General features: G+C 31.9%; 2 protein-coding genes across 2 annotated transcripts in view; one reads left to right on the forward strand and one right to left on the reverse strand.

Annotated features, from left to right (window-relative positions):
• The window catches only part of LOC148628469 (integrator complex subunit 13-like), a 72944-nt gene that overhangs the window by 19478 nt on the left and 30115 nt on the right, over positions 1-23351 (reverse strand). The window contains exons 5-7 of the mRNA XM_088587990.1: positions 6306-6396; positions 4507-4635; positions 1526-1610 (exon numbers count right to left, since the gene is read on the reverse strand). Coding sequence (XP_088444116.1) covers positions 1526-1610; positions 4507-4635; positions 6306-6396 — 305 coding nt within the window. The remainder of the gene's footprint in view (positions 1-1525; positions 1611-4506; positions 4636-6305; positions 6397-23351) is intronic.
• The window catches only part of LOC148628470 (FMRFamide-activated amiloride-sensitive sodium channel-like), a 28535-nt gene continuing 23136 nt past the window's right edge, over positions 17953-23351 (forward strand). The window contains exon 1 of the mRNA XM_088588003.1: positions 17953-18575. Within this exon, the coding sequence (XP_088444129.1) occupies positions 18514-18575 (62 nt within the window). The 5' untranslated portion in view covers positions 17953-18513. The remainder of the gene's footprint in view (positions 18576-23351) is intronic.

Here is a 23351-nt window from a genome sequence, read left to right on the forward strand (position 1 = left end):
GCTCTAAAGAGCCTGAATCACTCACATGAATTAATAACCAGCATTCTATTATTATAAAAGTGGCCATGTTTTTTCTTGATTAAAATTTCCTAATGCTCATAACAAAGGCACAATCAAATAAATATTCATTGAATTCTGTCGAAAAAATATTGAAAAAAGGCAATAACTCCCAACACTGCACAACAGATTAACACAAAAATTTGACAATAGTTAGATACCACCATGCTGAACAAATTAACTCATTTCAGAATTCCGTTAAACCTTAAGATTTTTTTATGATTAATGGAAAAAACTTCTGACTGACCCTATGCTCTACATATGCCACTTTTTTATTTGACAGATAAAACTTCCCCATACCAGTTCTATGCAAAACCCTACAAAACATTCATACCAAATTTGTTTCTAATTAATCCAGTAATTTTAGAGAAGATTTTTAAAGAAATTGAAAAGAGCAAAAAAACATTGAAAAAAGGTACATGTAATAACTCCAGCATTGTACAACAGATTACAACGAAAATTTTACCACTGATAGATCCCATCATGTTTATCACTTTTACTCATGCCAAACTTGACTAAATCTAACAGTTTTGAGATACATGCTGAAAGCGTCTGTCTGACCCCTATGTTCTATTTTTAGTAACAGCGCCATGTTTTTTAACCAATCAAGAATCCAAACATTCATTTTGTTAAGGACACCCTAAAAAACAAAAATACTAACTTCCATTGAATTCTGTAGAGTAGTTTCTGAGGAGAAGATTTTTGAAAGTAACAACATCAAAAAAAGCAAAAAATGTCTAAAAAGGGCAATAACTCCAACAAGAGTCAACAGATTTTCACGAAAATTTGACCACAGATAGATCTCATCATGCTGAATATTTTTGCACAGTCAGAATTTGGCTAAACCTAACGATTTTGGAGATATATGCAGAAATCTTCTGTCTGACCCCTAAGTTCTATTTTTAGTAATGGCAGCCATGTTTTTAACTGATCAAAAATCCAAACGGTCTTTTTCTGCAGGATACTCTAAGGAACAATCATCATAAGTTCCATGCAAATCTATTCAGTAGTTTCAGAGGAGATGTTTGAAAAATATTTAACAACGACGACGGATGCCAAGTGATGGCAATAGCTCACATGGCCTACTTGGCCAGATGACCTAAAAAGTCAATTATTTTCAGTGTGGTCCCTTTGACCCCTTATAACTTAAACACTGTAAGAGATATCTGAACTCCAAAAAATTCAGGCAAAGATTTTCATAAGGAATCAATCCATTAAAAAAGTTCAAAATCAGACCAAAAACTAGAAAGTTGAAATTTTTGGGAATGACCCAATTTTGTACCCATTTGACTCCAAAACAAATATAGATAAGCCTACCCTGTAATTTTTTTATAAACAGAATTTCAAAAGGGACAGATTAACTCCTAATGAAACTACCATTTTCATGTAAATATATCTTTTTTTATCCAATTTAAACATTGAATAGGTTAGGTTATGACTGAAATAACAATATTTAATTAATACTAACCTGACTTCAGGAGGTCGTCATGTGCCTCAGAAGGATGAAGTAATTCAACATCATAATTTGCTGACGAGCTAGCATTTTGTTCTTCCTTAAAAAAAAAAACAAACATCTTTTAGAAAAATACCATAAACTAGAGGTTCTAGAGAGCCTGAACCACTCACCTGGAGAATTTGAAATCATGTGGTCATATAATTTGATCATTCAAACAAAAGGTTTAGAGTGTTATCTAGACTTACATCATACTTGCAACCCCTCAGCCACCTGAGCTAAAAGGTAGAAAGGGCCTAGAGGTAATTATCCCTATCAAGTTTCAAAACATTGGCACCTGTGGTTTCAGAGGAGTTGATATTAGAAAATTGACCAAACAGAAGCTAATATAGCCTCTGGCAATCATCTTGTTTACCAGGTAATAATGCAGAACCAAACTTTTATCACATGATTAATTTGTAATATCTGAATATCTAAATAACTTTAGTTAAAACTGCATTAGCTGTCATTTTCGTAAATTTTTGTTTCTGTTGAAATATGCCTTAACTTTGAATTATTTCTACTAAATTGTACTTTTCCTGTATAATTTCATTTGATATACACAAATAAAATGCATTAAATACATGAAATAGGTGTCAAAACATTGTCTTGCAAGACAAAAAGTCGACCTAGATAAATTTGTATGCACGTGACTTCTGGTAACCTTAATCCTTTCAAGGGTAATAACTCTTACAAGGAATCGTCTGACAACTTTTTTCTCTGAAGATTTTAGTAGTCCTAATAATAAGGATCATTTCAGCTATTGAAAGAATTTGGCTAACCTTAACAGTTTTGGGGATATATGCAAAACACTACTGGCTGACCCTATGTTTTATTTTTAGTAACAGCGGCCATGTATTTTGAAGGATAAAAAATCCCCATATAAGTTCTCTGCAGGATATCCCAAGGAACATTCAAGTTTGGTTCCAATTGGTTAAGTAGTGTCAGAGAAGAAGATTTTTTAAAGAAATAACAAAAAAATAGCAAAAAATGTTGAAAAAGAGCAATAACTCCAACATGGCTTAACGGATTAAAATGAAAATTTGACTACAGACAGATCTCATCATGCTTAACACTTTTACCCACGTCAGAATTTAGCTAAACCTACCGGTTTTGAAGATATATGCAAAAAACTACTGTATGACCCATATGTTCTATTATTAGTAACGGCGGACATGTTTTTCAACAGGTTCTATGCAGGATACCCCAAGGAACATTAATACCAAATTGGTCCAGTAGTATTAGAGGAGAAGAGTTCTGAAAAATTGTTAACGACAACGATGACGGACGATGACGATGGATGACGATGATGGATGCCAAGTGATGGCAATAGCTCCCTGGCCAAAGGCCAGATGAGCTGAAAATCTGATTGCAAAGCGAAAGTGGTCAATCAACGGCAAAGTAGACGGACTCAAGCCTTAAAAGAAAAAAGTATGAACATAACACAAGGATCCTTTTGGTATTGTGATATAATGTGGCACAAATATGGTCAGTACTTGTCATTATTTATTTGAAAAGTAATCAAGAAATAGATCAAATGAAATGTTAACAATACACGTGCTTACCTATGTATCTGTTATTTTATTTTTTTACCAAAGTGAAAGTATTTTAAACTCGGGTGAATGTCCTGTCGGCAATCTTCGGAAGTAATGGCAAAAAAATAATTAGATCAGAGTTATCGATCTTCTTATTTAAAAAAATATTGTATTCACAATATTCTGTAGGTATTATTGGCATTTATTGCTTCAATTGCATTACTACAAACTTATTTCATTGAATCAGCAAAATTCAGCAGAATCAGAACTGAACAAATTTGGCAGCTAATGCAGCTTTAAGTAAAAGCAGATAAAGACCAAAATGTTCTCATAGGGTTTCAATGGCAGATTTGACTGTATGCAGCAACTCTCTGAGCCACCTACGCCACAAAAAAGTGGAAAGTTTCTAGAGGGCATTTAGGTCATTAATCCTATCAAGTTTCAAAACACTGGTACCTATGGTTTCAGAGGAGTTGATCTTTGAAAATTGGCCAATCAGAAGGCATAAAAGGCATCTTGTTTAATCCAGGGGATCCAAAAGTAGATCTTTTGTAGAAGCTTGTTGCATACATTATTTCTACCAAGTTTGGTTAAAATTGGTCAAGGAGTTTTCATGGAGCAAAATGTGAAAAGTTTACGGATGATGGATGAAGAATGACAGACACAAGGGGTTGCATAAGTACACGGGGACATTTCAGATAAAAAAGGAAATCTAATGAGACATTATACGATATCTTGCCATGTTGCGCTGCAACAAATCAATGCACATAAAAAATATTAAAAAAACACACATTGGCAATGAAGAATACCACATCTTCATGTGTTAAAGTGATTTTCATCTAATCTTCATATCCGATGATAAGATCAGACTTCTGTAAAACTTGAAAACAATCCTTCAATCAATTCAATGTTATGCAATTACAAAAAACTGGAGAAATGGCAAAAACACCACAACTGGAGAACTAAAAAGGGATTGTGCTCAAATTCAAACTTGATCAGTATTTTATAGTACTAACAATTAAGCAAAGTTTTGAATAGAATATTTCTATCTGTTCTCTTTAAATCAGAGAAAGGAGGGACAGATATTCAAAACAGCAAAAACCCATAAATGCTGAACATCCAACTTGGTATTTTACATAGTACAGCACAGCATTAAAAAATTTCTTTAATTTACTACTAAATTATAACTTATTAATCACTGGCACAGAAGGTCAATGAAAACAGAGGCTATCACATAGTACCTTTCATTAAATTAGTAGGATATGAAAACTACACCTTTTACAATTGTAATGTTGAAAACATAACTTTATCCATTTGTCCACTGGACTCAATTACAGAATGAATGACCAGTGTACATAAGCAAAACAAGTTGAATAAGTGAAGTATCACTGAAAACTTGGCAAATTCAGACATAAAATGTACCTTCATGGGTATACCAGTAACTGTTGTAGAAGCTAGACCATAATGTCTTTGTACTAGATGGATCATTTTATTGTAGAGATTTCTACCAGACTGTGTAGTATGTACTTCACATGACAAAGAACTTGATACCTAGAAAAAGAGCAAATGTCAAAGGAACAATAATGAATCTTTCAGGCATAAAAGGATGGATAAATTGAACAAAATAATGTTAGTATATAAATAACATTTCCATGTCAAATCCAACAAATTGTTCATAGTACATTTGGAATTAAAAAAAAATGTGTACATCAAATGCTTTATAAAACATACATCTAACCCCTGCTATGAGAATTCTTCTTGCTGTCATGGCTAAGAGCTTAGCTAAGAAAAAAACCTAGAAAAAATTATTAACCCCTTATTCACAGCTAAGGGCTTTAGTAGAAATTAGAATGATTAATAATTTTCTGAATTATGTTCTACAATACAAAGTAATTCCAAATTAGAATAGTAACTTTTATTGTAGATACAACTGCATTGTTTTACAATGTCAAATAAATACCATTCTATCTCAAGCAACAATTGACCAATAATAAAACTGCTTTACTTGCAGAAAGGTATTGATGAAAATTTCACAGTATAGTATCTGAAATCAACTGACAAATAGCACTTATCTACCCTCTTTATTCCTTAAAGTGCAGACTACATGACAAGAAGTCAATATTCTTTCTGATACAGACACTAATTTTTTATACTATATACTTTTTGTCTAAATTACCCCTGTTAAGCATACAAAAAATACTCTTTTATCACATTATATAAATACTAAAAAAGATGAGTCTTATACTGCTTCCAACACAAAGCTGTAAACTATGTTTCTACAAGAAAATTAGATTTTCTCAAGATTGTTCATATATGTAATGTAAAAAAGATAATAACCTGTAAGATTTATTACAGTATTACTGACATAGATTCAAGATTTGAAACCCTTATATAATCAAACATGAGCTTTATATATATTTTAAATAAGAGACTTCAGGGACCATGAACTGTTCATCCACCTTGATCTCATATTTTACATTCACTAACAATAACAAAAAATTGCTGTAAGTCATCATGGTTCACTTTTCTTCAAATTATAACAACTGTAGCCAATCTAATAAGGTTTGGAGTTGTGCTTAAAAGACCCATGGACAAACAAAAAATCTATGAGCGATGGCTCACTAGATACCCCCGTTTCAATCACGATACAAGAAATAAATCCCACCATAAGGCATATCTACAGGAAAAAGGTGTTAAAATTTCAATCTGCTGAGATGAATAGTTGCTGGGAAAACGGTCAGAAAAAAATGTTAAGGACGCACATGGACATGGGTAAAACAGTATACCCCCTTTCCTTTGGAGTGATGGTATAACAAACTGACAGACAGTATGCTTTGTTTTGTAAGTCTATGAAATGGGATGCAGGACTGCAAATGCAAAAGTGCTGAAAGAACAAAAAGAATCATGATTCTAAGGACATTAGTAGAAAATTCCCAAATCTGTTTCATGTTATTGTCTGGAGACTGAAAATGGACTGAAAGTAAAAATGTATTGGCAACAAAGTGGCATGTGGAATATACACAACTCAAAAATATGTAAAAAAGAAACTATTTGCCCAATTACAAGCCAAGAAAAATGTGGCATAAATTATTTGTGAAAAATAATATGGACATGTGATTCCAATATAACACAAATTTCTTTGAAGTTCAGTAAAATATGCAGATAATATGGTAATAATAAGACAAATTGCTAATTATTAAGGTTAAGCACTTAAATTATACCTGATGGTGAGTCTTGTCTGCAATTTTAATTTCCTCGCCAAACCGTACTATGTGTATGATAACCAATTCACAATGTTGTATTGGCAATAATCTGGGGGGAAAAAAGAAAAACTACAGTAAAATGTTAATAAATTGTGCTTCTAATACCACCTTACAAGTTACAACTTGTGATACATGTATACAACTAGCTCCATGATAGTGTGGACCCACTTATTCAACAAATCAAAGGTTCCTTATTGACTGGACCAGTCACTTGTCAGTTCACTGCAGAAAACTAATTGTAATGGGCTTCATTCTAAATAAATTTCAGTAATTGTTTCAATGGCATTTTCAAGCAGCTGCATTCACTTAACTGGCCAAATAACTGGCACCAAAAGTATTTGTAGAATATAAAGAGTGTCATCAATACATTATTCTTGCAAAAACTGATCAGAGTCATCAAAGGAGCCATCTGTGAAGTGGTATAAGCATTCAAATTAGCCAATATTTGCTTTTTGAACTTAAACAAGGCAATGAGCTTCTGGCTGCAGAAATAAGGTCTTCTAAAATTTGTTGACCTTAAATTGATCCCTAAAAATGTTATTATTCAAGATACCAATTAATAAGTAACAGAGACATTTAAACCAAAAGAACTTATGCTAATTTTAATGTCAGCACAAATATGAAGTATCATTATGAGCAAATGCTTGTTTCTTCGGTGAAAAAAACTAAACAGAATAGCATGCTTTAGTTACTTGATGCTAAATATGATTATTGTTATCATCAATCATTGCCTTTCTAAACACAGACTGCTATTGCAGAACATCTCTTATTACCACATTTAGACTAAGGTCACTTATTAGTTACAAATGAAAGGCTCTAAGGACTGTCTTGTATGTATTACTCATCAATAGTTCTTGAATAGTCAATAGTTTTTTTTCACCAATTGGTAGAAGCAGTCTTTGCAATGGAGTAATGAGATTCCTTTTTTCTTTTTATACAAATGATTTCATGACATAAATAAACAGGGTACTGATAAACTAGAGGCTCAAGAGAGCCTGAATCGTTCACCTGGTTAACCATTTGCTTATTTGAAAAACTTGAGGAATGAGACAGGATAAGTTAAAATCAACTAAATTGTCAAATGCAGGAAATGCTTTTCATAGCATTTTCATTACCTGAACAAGAATTTTGCTAAAGGCAACAATTTTTGATTTTTTGTTCAAAAACCTGTCTTATGACCCCTAAGTTCCATTTTTAGTAAAGGCAGCTATATCTATTTAGGAATTAAAATCACAACAGTCATTTTGAGCACAATACACTAAAAAACTATTATGCTTATTTTCATTCAATGATCTTTAATGGTTTTAGAGAAGAAGATTTTCAAAGTACATGTGGAAAAAAAAACAAAAAAAAAACTGTTTTAGGAGTCGTAACTCCTACATTAGTCAATGAATGGTTTTGAAACTTTCAGCATCAGTCCTTCTCATGATGCTTAACAATTTTACCCATGCCAGAAATTTGGTAAAGGCAACAGTTTTTGAGTTATTTGCAAAAAACTGCAATCTGACCCCTATGTTCTATTTTTAGTAACAGCGGCCATGTTTTTTCATGAATCAACAATCTTAACACTCAATTTGTGTGGGATACCCTAAGGAACATATATGCCAACTTTCATTGAATTCTGTGCTATGGATTCTGAGAAGAAGATTTTCAAAGTTGCACATGCAAAAATACAAAAAAAAATGTTTCAAGGGCCATAACTCCTATATCAGTTGACCAATTGTTTTGAAAATTTTGGCATAGGTCCATCTCATGGTGCTTAACATTATCACCCAACCAGAAATTTGCTAAAGGCAACGGTTTTTGAGTTATTTGCAAAAAACTGCAATCTGACCCCTATGTTCTATTTTTAGTAACAGCGGCAATGTTTTTTCATGGATCAAAAATCCCAACGGTCATTTTTTGCAGAACACCCTAAGAAACAATCATGCCAAGTTTAAAACCTGTCAGTCCAGTAGTTTCAGAGAAGATTTTTAAAAATTTGTCCACAACAACAATGATGACGACAGCTGAGCTAAAAAGTGTAATAATTAAACTAATCATGGTTTCTTACTTATCTTAAACTTTCATGAGGTGACTGTCTAAAGGAGAATACATTAACAGTCACATGAAATAATCTTTATTTATAATTTACCATGTACAGTAAGGCATTACACACAGATAAAATTGTTGAATAAAAATTAATACAAAGAAAACAAGTCCATAAGGAATTGGGTGTATAATGGATTTATTGCATATTGGTTGTTTTCATTTATTTATTTGAACTTAAAACAATCATGAAAAAATCTTAGTTATACGAAGTCGATATGTGTTGGTTTTGTTTTTGTAATAAAAACATGAACTCAACCAAATTTCATGCAGAATACAATTTTAAAGAGATTCATTCCCTTTCACCCAAGTTATCAATCAGTAATCACAAAATGCTTGTTTCTGGCTTCTAGGTTTTAACTGGCTCGAGTCACAACCCCGAATATTAATCCCAGACTTCCTTTTGTGGTATGACACCATGTAATACAGTTTAAAAAAAGATCTATTAACTCAGTCAAGTTATTGTTCAGACATCAGGAAAACACTTGTTTATGGCACTGCTTTGATCCCTTATTACTATAAGATTTAAATCTTAACCTGCAAAATCAATCCAAGTGTAGAATATAGTGGAACAATATCCTATACATCCATATACTTTTATTAGAGTTAAATAATCATTTTTTTAAACTTGTTTTGACCCCTTTTTGGCCACGTATTCCAAAACAGTTAGAGCTATAACCCCCAAATTCAACAAGATGATGATAATAATACCCCCAGTCAACCATTTCAATCAAAGCTTGAAAATAGAAATGCAAATGCAAAATACCAAATATCTAGGCATTCCCTCTGATAGAAGCTGAGAAATCTGTTACAAAAATGTTCATTATGTATCAACCAAAAAACTACTAAATTGACAGTAAACAGAAAATAGATGAGTGACAATCCTGAAAAGGGGAGGCGTGTTACAATTTATCATGCAAAAGCAATATAGCAAACATCCCCTTTCATAGAAGCTGAGAAATCATTTGCGAAAATTTTCATTATTTATCAATCAAAGAACTTCTAAGTTGATTGGTAAACAGGAAGTAAATGAGCAACAAACCTGAAAAGGAAAGACACTGTACTGGCACCATTCAAAAGCAATATACCAAATATTTAACCATTCCCTCCAGTAGAAGCCGAGAAAATGGTTATAGAAAAGTTTAACAGACAGACAGACAGACAAAGGTGATTGCAATATAGAGTGGGGGGTTGAATAATATCAACCTTCCTATTGTTGTTTGGAACCTTATGGTTTAATTTTTTTAAATATCAACCAACTAACATATATGTTATTACATGAAAACCAAGTGTTTACAGATGACCAAGAAAACACTGGTGCAGACAGTGCCAATACATTATACTACCACAAATTTGATAAAAACTGAAGGAATTGTAAAAAGTAAAAACAGCAATTGGAAAAAAAAACAAAATAAAAAAATTAAAAATGCAAACAGTTCCTTCAATCAACACAGTTCAAATCATCTAAGAAGGTAATAAATCATATTTTTTCAATGAAACCTAACAAAAATCCACTTTCCTATAATAAATCTAATATGACAAATAAACAATGTTTTGGGAAAAAAAAAACATTATTTCCAATACTTCCAATTAGCCTATTCCCTAAAATCTCAGTAACATCCAATCCGTAACAATTATTTGTAACTTAGTAACCATAGCCATACTGTTACTGAATTTATCCATGTAATCCTGATGTTTTATGAAATAATTGAATTTATATAGGAAGAACCCAGAGATTCACATTATTCAATAGTTCACTTTACTATCTATCTTATGTTCATGTCAAAAGTTGCCTTCTTTAAATTGCTACATAAGGGTGCCAAGGTTATAGGGTTTTTGTCAAGGAAGGTTGGCAAGTGAGATTCAACCGGAAGTGGATATTGCCACATGGAACTGCCTCAATATTCTGCGGTCTGTTCTCTTTCCACTCCCCCTTTTCCACTTTGCAAATTTACATTAGTATATCGCTCTGCCGCCGATCAATAATATGTGATGCTTTATTTTTCATAAGAGATGGAAGTATTATGACATCAAAGCTTTTGTAATATTTGTTGAATTGCAATAATTCTATGATTATGGGCTTATCTTAAACTATTTAAATTTTGTCTTAGCGAGCAGGATTATTTTTTCTAATTGACCTAACGCAGGTCAAACACGGTACCTCCAATAAATGAAAACAATATGGTGTCAGAAGGACACGTGACTAATATCAAAGTAATGATGCCATATTGATTATTACAGACTTTCATTAGGTATCTAGAAAGTGCTGAAATACTAATAAGAAAACTTATTTGCAAATGTGTTTAAATAACACCCAAAAACGTGTTTTATTGAGGTTTTCGGCTAACACCGAGGTTTTTGGTTATTCGAGCAACAAGGTCAAACATTCACAAGAAGATGTTGGAAGTTTTTAATGACAGATTTTTTTTTAACCTGCAATGTACACTCTTTGAGTTGTTAGTATATTGTTAATGTCTACCATTACAAGATGGGTCCTGTAGGTTTGAAAGTGTTAATTGTGTTAATCTTACCAAGGAGTTAAATAAAGACTACTATCATGACTGTAAAAATCTATTGTGAATGTTGGGAGCTTCTAATAACAGATTTTCGGAGCTGCAGTGTATGTTTTTTGTAATGTTTATGATTACTTTGAAGGTGGGGGGAGTTTGGCATCCCACCTTTTTATAGGAAAATTATTTTCATGTGTAAAATTGACAAAAATGGCAAATAATGTCTTAGCACCCCCTTTTTCAGAGGAACCCAAGCTGCCACTCCTCATTTTCAAAGCGTGTGGATCCACCTCTGCCAGATGGGTCCTGAAGGGTTGAGAAAGTGTTCTAGTGTTTGTAAATTACAGGTATTTTTGAGAACAATTTTGATAAAAAATATTTTTACATATGCTAAGAGTTTTCAAGTTGTTCTATATTTTATACACATTGTACTGTTAAATATATGTAAATCCTATACATATCATGTGTGTTTGATTTGATCCCAGGAATTTAAAATGCAAGCAATGTGTACATGTACATGAATAATCATACAAATGTACATGTAGCAAACAATATGAAGTATTTAAACTAGAAAATACACATTTGAATCATGGAATTGTTAAATTAATATGATTTCGAAAGCAGAAACATAAAAAATGTCTGTTTCAAAGGTAAGAATGAAAGGCAATGTAATTAGAATTAGATCTTAATTGCCCCCCTTTTTTCTATGTCACATGAAGTCATGCGAAAAAGGAAAAACAGGGATCAATTAAAATCTAATCTGAATTAGATTGGGATGAAATGAGGCCATGTGGCATATTTATCACATTCAGTAGTTGATCTTGATCTATCAAAAAGAGGGCTATCTAGTAAAAATTGGGTATTTACATGTAGCCAAACAAACTTTTAGAGCATAAAGAGTTCCCACTTATGACATTACTGCTGAAAATTTTCCTAAATATGTTAAAAACGATTTGATTACATTTTTATGGTATTAGAAATTGCCCCATTCTCAAATTATCAATCATTATCATTGTGGCTGACCAGTGATTTGAATACCCTATATCACACCCCTAGACTTATATTGCATACTGTACAAATGTATATCACACCCTTAGACCTACATGTATATTGCATACCCTATATCACACCGCTGGACTATATCGCACCCTTAGTCATACATAATATGCACATCATATACTGCATATCACTCCCCTAGATCTACATATATATGGCATACCCTATATCATACCCCTAGACCTATATGGCATACCATATACCACACCCTTAGACCTACCAGGTATATGGCATACCATATATCACACCCCTAGACCTATATGGCATACCATATATCACACCCCTAGACCTACATTGCACACCCTATATCACATCTCTAGACCTACATTGCATATCCTATATCACACCCCTAGACCTAAATTGCATACCTTATATCACACCCTACACAGAACACACTTGAAGTATAATTAAAATATATGTTTTGATGAACATGACATGCCAAAATCTGTATCTGATGCGGTATCAATCCTTGACCTATATCACCTCGCGACCAATAGCCCTAAGTGGGTTGACATAGGAGTCTTGTGTTGATACCGCATGTGATACAGATTTTAGCATGTAATATTCAGTATGGAATGTACATGTGTATTATGTCCATATACATGTAAGTCATAATTGATTATCAATATGGTTTTTTTATAGTGCATTGTCAAAAGATACATTTAGAATGCAGATCTTAAAGTTAGATACAGGATTTTCATGACACATGAAGGACACAGTCAGTTAGGTTAGAAATTCTATGTCCATGAAAGTGGATTGAAAATATGATGGATATCAAGGCACCCAAAAGTAGACCTTTCCTAACAGCTGATTTTCAGGGACATTCATACATGTACAGTGTATTAGGTAGGTGAAGGTATACATAAGATTGTTCATATACTTCCAATGTACACAATGATTTAAAATTTTCAGAACTGGTGATAGGTCTACTGTAAACATTGCTAGTGTAGAGCAGTTGTCATATGTCTTAGCAAAATTTGCAGTTTACATTTGTTTGACTGTGAACAGGAAATTTCTACTGAGAACTTCCAAAATACATGTGCATGTACTCTAACTATGGTTACTGGCACATGCAGTACAGTATTAATTAAAGATTTCATACATGAAATTATGATATTTGTAATATAATAATACACATATCAAATTTGTTATTTACTTTACAGTGTGACATTAATTGCTTATAAATAAATCAACATACAGAGATGGATCCAGATATTTTGAAATGGGGGGTCTAGACATCATTATAAATCATCAGGTAACTAGAAACCATACATGGGAGAAGCCCTAAAGCAATATCATTAGTAAACTTTCCAGTTTCTGTAAATAGAAGTTTTGTCTAGTACATGAAATGGCTTTAATTTACTGTTTTAAACTCACCACTTCAAACCACTTTAATGATCTTCCTGGTTATGAGGGGATGACCACCTGTTAGTCAGATGAAAAGTAACCTATTCTACTCTTACTTATGTTACCTGTTTTTAACAGTTATTGAAACAAAGATTTGCTCCTGAGGTACACTGTACTACGTACATTTTTGTAAAGTTTGTTATGTATTATTTAAGATAAATTTGAATTATTTTAGAGAAAGAAGTTTTTACTTTTTCTTAATTAAGACAGCTGATAGAGATATTTTAAGAATAACAATTCAGAATACTAAAATATAAAATATATTTATTGTATTAACTTTTAATAATGTAGGACAGAAATTATAATGCTACAGAAATACTGTTTGAAAAATTTCAATCAACCAGTACTAATTGGGTGGCTTAAAAACCAGTAAAAACCTGGGACAATGATAACCACCCAACCTCTATTTTTGACTGATTTTGCACACAATTATATGTACATGTAAGAATGTTTCTCATCAAGAGGAGGTTTCTGTACTTCCATATGATCCATATATTTTCATGCATTTACATATTGTAACATTTTGCAATTATCAAAGGCACTGTTGTCATCTTTTCCTTGATTTCTTTTCAGTGGTAATCCCTTTTAAAGTTTCACTAGATGTAGCAAGAAGAAAGAAAAAAAGCAAAATGGACTACTTTTGTGCTGGGACACTATTTAGGCATGAAACAAAGTTCATGATTCGCAAATGCTGGTACATGTCAACATCTCTTAATAAAAACTACGAATATGAAGTCTGATTTCGTAGCACTTATTTGTTGGCAAAACATAAGAGTTACTTGTATTTTAATATAATACATATCAGTGAAACAATCATACAGAAAAAATGAAAGAAATCCACATACTTTATTGAAGGCAGACAGGTATAAAACACTCTGCTTAAGTGCAATAATGATTCATCATAAACAGAAGTACTCATGGGGTATGGGTTCACTAGTAACCTTTTGTTTTGGAAAGTAGAAAAGATGGATTTATATTCAAAAAGCATTTGTTATAAAGAAAGATAAAATATTTCCTGTATTCACTACATCTCTTTATCCTTGACTTTCCATCTTGATTGGAATCTTAAATTGCTAAAATATATGAGGTACAACCAAAGATTTTTTAGTTTAAAGAGTTTTAAACTGCATAGTAGTTTTGATAAAAAGAGTTTGTATCATTGTCTGACTTGACAAATTCCTAGAGAAAGGTAGTTATTTATCATAAAAAAGTGTATAGTTTTGACATTTTCAACTCGGGGCCTAATCAAGACAACAATGACAAGGACAAGCTTCAGTAAATTCTGTTTGAAAACTAACAATATTGACATATTTGTTCATTTAATCTATTACAAATCACTGTCAAAGAGAGCACAAACAAGGAGAAGTTTTTTTGCTCATTTCTCCCTTTAGATTTGATCCTTGGTCAACCTACATGTAGCTCCCCTAGTCCACAGGATTCATTTCTATTTCATGCATCTTCAACCCAAAATTTCAAAGTGTGGATTTTTTTCTTATTTTGAAAATCCATATAATATTGATAGTCAGTAATTCACAGTGGAGATCATATTTTTGAAGAAATGCTGGTTTAGGTGTAAAGTGTCAAGAAATTTGAGGACATAAACGTGCACAGCCAGAAATACCAAAAACAATAAAAGAAAAGTAGATCCATAAATGCATTAATAAACAAGCAGTATTGATATGCATTTCATTAAAACTGATGGTTCTCTTTAAAATGACTAAGGTTTTTATCGTTTTGTTTTTTTTTTTAGCTTGCAATTTGGTTACATGAATATTTATGAGGTCTTCCTTGACTCAGTGCCTCAGCACTTTGATTTTTCTTTCGTGTGGTGTCTTAAGAGTATGTTCAAACAAATCAGGGATTTTTATTAGAATAATTCTTTAATTTCTTCTAAATGTTAAAGTTAAAATATGTGAAAAAAAGTGCATATGCATTGCAACTTGTCTAACATGATTTCGGTTTTCATGAGCATATTTTTCCAAAAAAGATGGTACACCTAGATACAAATATATAGTTCTTGGTAGAGATTCCTCATACTTTGTAAGAAATAATTCCAAATCATCTTCCAAATATACAGAGGAAGATGTTTACAAAATGCTGGAATTTTTAATCGACAACATATTTGTCCAGTGTGGTGGACATGTTTTTCAACAAACGGTCGGCATTCCAATGGGAACAAATTGTGCTCCTTTACTTCCTGACCTATTCCTTCACTCTTATGAGACTGACTTTATAACTGATCTGATCAGAAAGAAAGAATATCGTTTGGCTAGATCCTTCAATCTCAGTTTCCGCTATATAGATGACGTATTATCTTTAAACAATTCTAATTTCGGGGATTTGATACATCGCATCTACCCAAAAGAACTTGAGATAAAGGATACAACAGACACTGTGAAGTCAGCCTCATATCTTGACCTACACTTAGAAATCGATGGTAAAGGAAAACTATTGACCAAACTTTACGACAAACATGATGACTTTTCATTCAGAATTGTCAACTTTCCTTTCATCTGTGGCAACATCCCTTCGGCTCCTGCGTATGGAGTGTTCATATCACAACTCATACGTTATGCCAGAGCTTGCCAAAACTACGCTGACTATTTGTATTGCGCTAGAACTCTAACAAATAAGCTTCTGGAACAGGGTTATGTTGCTACAAGATTGAAGTCATCACTACAGAAGTTTTATGGTCATCATCATGACCTCGTGGATCGTTATGGTGTATCCATCAGCACCATGAAAACTGATTTATTCAACGGGTCATAGTTTTCCTTCCCTCGTTTGTCTACCCCGGACTTGACTTTTTATGAGCAACTCGGCGGGTGTTTCTAGAAAAGCAGAGGACGCTTACCCTACCGGTGCACCTGGTCCATGCTCCCAGTTTTGAGTAGAGTCCGAGTTGCTCATTTACTTTTGTTACTTTGTGTGTATGATTTTAGTTACTTTATGTTCTTTGTTGTGTATGTCTGTTTTCCATGTCTGGTCTTTGTCCCTGGATTACATTCTTTTGATTACCGCTATAACCTTGGTTCCCTTGATTACTCTCTTACATGTAATAAGTCCTATTGACAATGGACACTGTAGTGTATGAACTAGTAACCACATACTCTCTTGTGTAGGGATATACACTAGCTACTTACATGGTCACGACAAGGTTGTCAGACAGTTTACTTCACCTTATACAAGAAACTTTTTGGAATTCCCAATGATCACTAATTTCACACCATAAATATTGATGCAAACAACTGGCAATGTCATATACACAGACAACTTAATTTGACTTGTTATTAAATTAACTTATTTTGGAGGTTATAATTCAGAATGACCAAGCTGCTAACTATAAACATCTGGTAATGTCACTATCTATTAATGGTTTTTACGTAACAAACTCTCTTTACGCTGTATGACCATTTAAGGCTGAACTAAACTGACATACAAAATTTGATTATACAAAGGTTGTCGACAGAACAAATGAATACTTCCACCCAATTTATAAGATTTTGATAGAAAGTTTTTAATCTCCTCAAATGTCAAGTCAACTACTAATGAAGTTCATCTGGTGTTTGACATTTTATCAAGGGAAGACCCCACAAAAAATCATACTTAACTTAGTTTAAAGATTAATTATGTTATTGTCACCTCTTACCTGAAATCTTGGATCTGCCCCTGAATATATTTTAGTAGCTAAAATTTATGAGGAAACACTACAAATCGAGGAACTACAGACTATATCCATCATGGAGAAGGCATGAATATGAACTCATAAAGAACCAACTTCAAAGAAGTGTGAATTAAAAAAGAACAAGAAATATTTCAAGCAAAGACTGAATTCAAAAAGTGTTTCATTCTTAAAAGATCACAATCAGTATGCAGTAAAAAAAAATATCAGATTTGGTATATGGTAAAGAAGATCAGAATTGGTGTGTGGTAGAGAAGATAAGAATTGGTGTGTGGTAAAGATGATCAGAATTGGTGTGTGGTAAAGATGATCATAATTGGTGTGTGGTAAAGAGGATCAGAATTGGCATGTAAATAAGAACACGGCATATGAAAAAATTCTGATCATGATACGGTAAAGAAGGAGATCAAAATCAGTATGTGGTAAATATTATCAGAATTAGCATGTGGTAATGAAGATGATCACATTCAGAGATTGTGAAAAAGGTCAGTATATGGTAAAAAAAAAAATGCCAAAACCTATGCCATAACATTCAATGGAGGCCTAAAAGTGTTGTTGAACAAAGAGGATGTGTCATCAATTATTTTAGTGATAGAAATAAATTTCAACTCTTGCCTACTTTTAACTAAACTTTCGTTAAATGATAGTAAACTCACCCTACTCTATTAAAAAAAAAAAAAAAAAAAAATTCTAAGAGTTTGCTCTATGAAGGACAAATATAAAAATGTAGTTGTTAAGAAACTTGAGTTGAGGCGTGGCCATGAGGACCATTCCATCAATTTAAGAGAGAGAGAGCTGTAAACAGCTACTATTTATAAATATGGTCATTTAAAGAAAATCATGTAGAAACACATTAAAAGCAAGAAAGTCTTTTTAAATAAGTTTTTTTTTTTCATATTTCTTGAGGTTACGATTTTTTTCTTGAAATAAACAAATTTTTCCATAAAAGTATACATGTACTTTTTCCTTGACGAGACTAGCCACCACGTAAAGCAAAGTAAGGAAAACAAAATTTGAATGATCAATTTCTAATCAAATTAGGAGAAAAACATTGGATATCTTTAACAGATCATCAATGACAATCAACTACATATTGTATGACTGACTCTATAGAAGGCAGTTTACACCTACGATACAAACCAATATTTATTACGGATCTCGTCATAGGAAAGACATCATTCATTTTCTTTTACTTTAATGAAGTACTGCTATTGCTGCTTCATAAAAACATAGCTAAAATCGTTACTGCAAGTTCAAAAAGGGAAACTTCCAAGTTTCATGAAGGATGAAATCTCATTCTAAAACAAGCAGTGTAATTTCAAGCTGGAAATTTGTATTTTATTTGATTTTACTGGACATTTTTTCCAATTAGGAGTATTCTGAATAAGCCAGAGATTACAATGTGACAAGAACAAGGATTAAAATGAAAGTTCATTGCTCATATGGGTCATCATTAGCATCTACTACAAAAAGAACACCACCAAAGTAAGTCATTGGTAGTAAAAAAAATGTCACTTGTAAATTAATACAGGTTTCAGTCCAATGAAATTTGTACAGAGATTAAATCTTTACTTGTATTAATGAATTTATTTGTATGTTTACTTATCTACACTTTATTCTAATTTTTTTATTACTGAATACTCTATCCATTAAAACAACAGCATTATCAGTCTAATGAGTTCTGTATGGTATTATTAAGGTGACGGTCCATTTAAACCTTCCAGGAAAGACTGTGTTCTCTTATATCTGTATTACTAGTATCTAATTTTGACATTTACGTTCATATTATATGACATTTTCTTTTAACTTTAACTTCATATCTATTGCTTTAGTGTTATTTTAGTGAATAAGACAGTCTTTTATCTAATAAAATATAGAAAAATTTCTTACTTCAAAATTTAATAAAAAATTCATCATAGTTTATATCTCTTAAGTATAGCAAAATTATGAGAAAATTGATATTGTTGAATAAGGCAATTAACATAAAAATACTTTATGTATATCAACCTGAACAACAGCATTCTGTATAATAAATCTGCATTCAAACTTTTACAGTTAGACAATATTTCCACTTATATTTTATAAAGTATCTTTTACCGGTTTAATGATCTAATGCACCATTTTTCTTTGAACAAATGAAATTGGACACAAACTATTTCCAATACAAATAGTAAATTAATTTGAGTTTAATTTTAAAATTTAATCTAAGTTTATTGATTGAACCTGGTCCATGAATAGACCATGAAACATAAACAGGGATATCTTCAATACATGTAACACCTTTATATTACTATTGGGAAAACAGGAAGTTGGTAACATCTGTTACTCTTTGTACTGGGAACTGTAATAATAACTGTTCTTGGAACAATCAAAAACGTGATTTTTATTCCAGGTTGGATAACATGACAAATCACAACAAACTCAGGAAAAATATTGCTATATATTGTGAAAAAGTATAAAAAAAAAAAAGAGTAAATTTTAATCTCTTCCCCAAAAAATAACAATTAAAGTAATCTTGGTTTAAGGACAAGTGAGGGTCATCATTGATACAGTCATAAGAAATTACTATTTTTTCAATCATCTACTATAAAATGATGTCTTAAACAAACAAGAAATGTTCACTCAATAAATTATTCCCTTTTGAAATATCATTTTGTACAATAAAGGGAAAATTGGCATGCAATTACTACACTAAGGTCATAAATACATATTTTCTAAACCAATTTGAAAAAAAAAATGTTATTCATCATTCCATGTTCGATTAGCTAGTAACTGAAAAAATTAGTACATTAGAAAAAAAACAAAGAAAAAAAGATTATTTAAACCTTTGGGAAAAGTTAACATTCAATAGTATAAATCCCATGGCACTGACTCAAACATTGTATTTAACTTAAATTGAAATTAAATGTACAAATTTGTTAGAATTCCTTATTTCGTAGTACCACCTAGGGAAGTCATACTTCAATAATAAGACAAAGAACATTTTTAAGAATTGGTGAATCTTAAGAGGAATAGGTTAATAGTCATAAGCTTCTCTTTCTTGTAATTTCTTCATTGTAAATATTCTTCGATTTACTATGCCATGGACAATTCAATCTTACAAAAGACTTCTAACCTAAACAGTACAAAGGCGTAGGTCCAGATACTTTGAAAAGGAGGGGTGCAAGTCAGGTTCCTCAGAAACAGGGGGATGCTAAGACATTATTTGCCATTTTTTTGTCAATTTTACATGTGAAAATGACAAATTTTCCAATGAAAAGGAGTGGTGCCAACACCCTGCACCCTCCCCCTGGATCTGCACTGTTGCAAATTGTCTGTATTGCAAGCTTCTTGTGAATCTCAAGCTACCCTTAAATTTAATTCTTCAGACTATGTGTTAACTCGAAAAGCATTTACTTTCTGATCATGATCATCCTTTCGTGTCCTTTTTTATCATGGAAATGTTGATTTTATCTCCTCTTTCTATTATGGGACAAAAAATAGAAACTTTATATTTTCATTGGTTAGTTACAATCCATAATTAGGTATTGATATTTGTATAAAGTACATTTTTAAAACTTAAACCAGTCCTTTTCCTTTAAAAGTACACATACAAAGAAGATCAAAAATTTAAAGCAAAATTGATCAGCAGTAAAATATATATGAAACAACTATGTGACATAGCAGTTCAGTAGCTGACAGTAGGAGAATTTACTAAGCTAAATTGTTAAAGTTTTATCTGTAAGAAACAAAAAGAGCATGGTAGTCATTTATCACATTGAATATAGTATAGCCATTGTTTTATTGAAAAAAAAATCATTAAGGATAGAATTAGCTGACCCAAAGCTCTTTCATCATTTAACTTGATGGTAAAAGAAAAGTAGTAGAAAATCTATCTACAGCTAATAGTTACAAGGGTCTTTTACAAACTCTTCAGATGGTCTAACTCATGTACCAACATTCAATTTATTCTTTATATTTGAACAATTAAACTCATTACCTTGAAAATTCTATGGTTTGCAACCATGGCCTGATTTACCCACAATTTAGTGTCAGTTTCCATTAGAACAAACAGTCTTTATTTGTTATAGATGTTCATCCTTTTTACTTTCCAAAGCAGTTGTCTTGTAAGATGTAGATACTGCTCTACTCTATGAGCACCTATTTTGACCTCATCTTTAATTTGGCCTCATACTCCATATTTCTGTATGTACTTTTCAGTTCCTTTGTGTCATGTATAACCTATTCTTTGCAAAATGTCTTTATGATTTTCCCAAATTGTATAATGTGTCTGGACTTCCATTTGTTTAACACATTTATTATGCTACTTTATTCTTTCATTTAACTTATGATTTCACAATGATTGCAACGGTTTTGGAGAATACCTTTCTTTAAAATTGTGTTACAGCAAGTAAAATAGTAGACTTAAAGGGAAAGGAAAAGTCAGTCAAAATGAGATTTTTCTCAAAGTTTTGAAAGTACATTTATAAAATCATCAATCTCAAGTGATTTGATTGGTTGAAATTTGAGTTGAGAAAGGATTATAGGAAAATATCATTTGAGATTCTTTATGAAATTGGACCCAGAGAGAAAGTTTAAATCTCCTTTTGGATTGTCTAGCTAACTACCAAGGCAGTTCATCAGATAATGTTCATTCAATCAAGGAAAACAAACTCTATTCCACAAAGTTAACAATTTTACCTGCTGTAACTGTTCTTTAACCAGGAGCCATCGGTTCTTAACTATCCCATGCTAATTCAGATGGCAGACACTATCCCATAACAAACCTGCAACATTCATTATCAATTCAGATTGCTGAATTACAGGTTACTTTTCACATAAAAAGGACACAATGAGATCCCATCCCCACCTTTGAAGGCTGATTTTCTGACAATACCATTGAACTTCCTGCATTTTAGTGTCTCAATAATACAATTACACATGTATTATAGAAAATTTGGCCTTACATGTAATTTGTAGACAATTTTTTCCTCTTCAAAATAAATCTCCTAAAAGGTACTATTGAAAGTCATTACTGATGCTTTTGGTGAGAAAACTAAAATAGGTCAAACACTACAGTATTGTAAGGAGTGCAAAGTTAATGGTATACAAAAGGTTCTTTCTTCAAAAAGCCAAGTCATTAATCATAAATAAAAGCTTATTGAGAGAGAAGTAAACAATCACATTGTGATGCAGCATGGTACTAACCCCTGGAAATATGATGCAAAACTTAGAAATGGCAATTCATTGAGTTGTAATTGGGGTCCCTAAAAACTAAAATAGTTACTTAAAGGATAAAAAGATATTTCTTCTCATAAAACATTTCCAATTGTGCAGTTTCATTAACATGCTTTTCCAATTTCCCAATAATATTTGCAACATGATTTGAATACAAAAATACTAGTTTTATTGGAAATTCAATGGTGAGTTCAACAAAGGCAAACAATATATTCCAAATACACCATCTTTAGCTAATGAAATAACATGTCAAAATATTATAAGCTGGGTAATTTCTTTGCAAGTCAAAATAATTTTTATAGTTGGAATTGAACAAAAGAAAAATCATTGTAACCTATATAAGATAGATTCAGTGATACAAAACCATGAAATTGTGGTCATAATAAGTTTACAAAGAAATACCACAAGCAATAACTCTTGGAATTTTTTTATGAAAGAACTTGAGTCATGTTGGAGTGACTGCAACCCTTCAGGTTTTATCCCATTGCCGACCTAAGGTTCAGAAAAGTTACTTATATATTGTTAAAGCTGTCATTTAAAGTAACAAAACTTTACTGTAAATGAAGAGCCAATAAAAAAATAAAACAGAAATTCAGCAAGAGAGTACAAAAGAACTTTCAAGTACTTCCTTAATCCTTCCATTTGTAAATTGAAACTGTCCTTGAAGATTTTATACAGACAACAAGAAAAGCACCACACATAAATCTAAAGAAATCAATTTACACTAAGTTCTTTTCATCCTTTAGTCATGATTCTTTTGTAAAAGTTTACTTTACATCTCTGAACTTCACAAAAATAAAGCTTTTCCAAGTAAATTACAGAATTCACAGAGAGACAAATAAAAAAATAAAACTAATCTGTTCTGAGAAGTAAATGACTTTACAATCCTTTCCTAATATACCTTTGGTGCTTTCTGAAGCCATTGGTATAGATTCCATACAATATTTCAGAAAAAAAAAAGCAAAAAATATGAGACTCCCACTCACTATTAAACTTTACAACAATTCATGTAATGAATTACACCACAATGTCAGGGTTCCTGTG

This window comes from Perna viridis, chromosome 1 (assembly GCF_037379345.1).
Source record: "Perna viridis isolate PV_CMFRI_1.1 ecotype Kerala chromosome 1, ASM3737934v1, whole genome shotgun sequence".
NCBI classification, from domain to species: domain Eukaryota; kingdom Metazoa; phylum Mollusca; class Bivalvia; order Mytilida; family Mytilidae; genus Perna; species Perna viridis.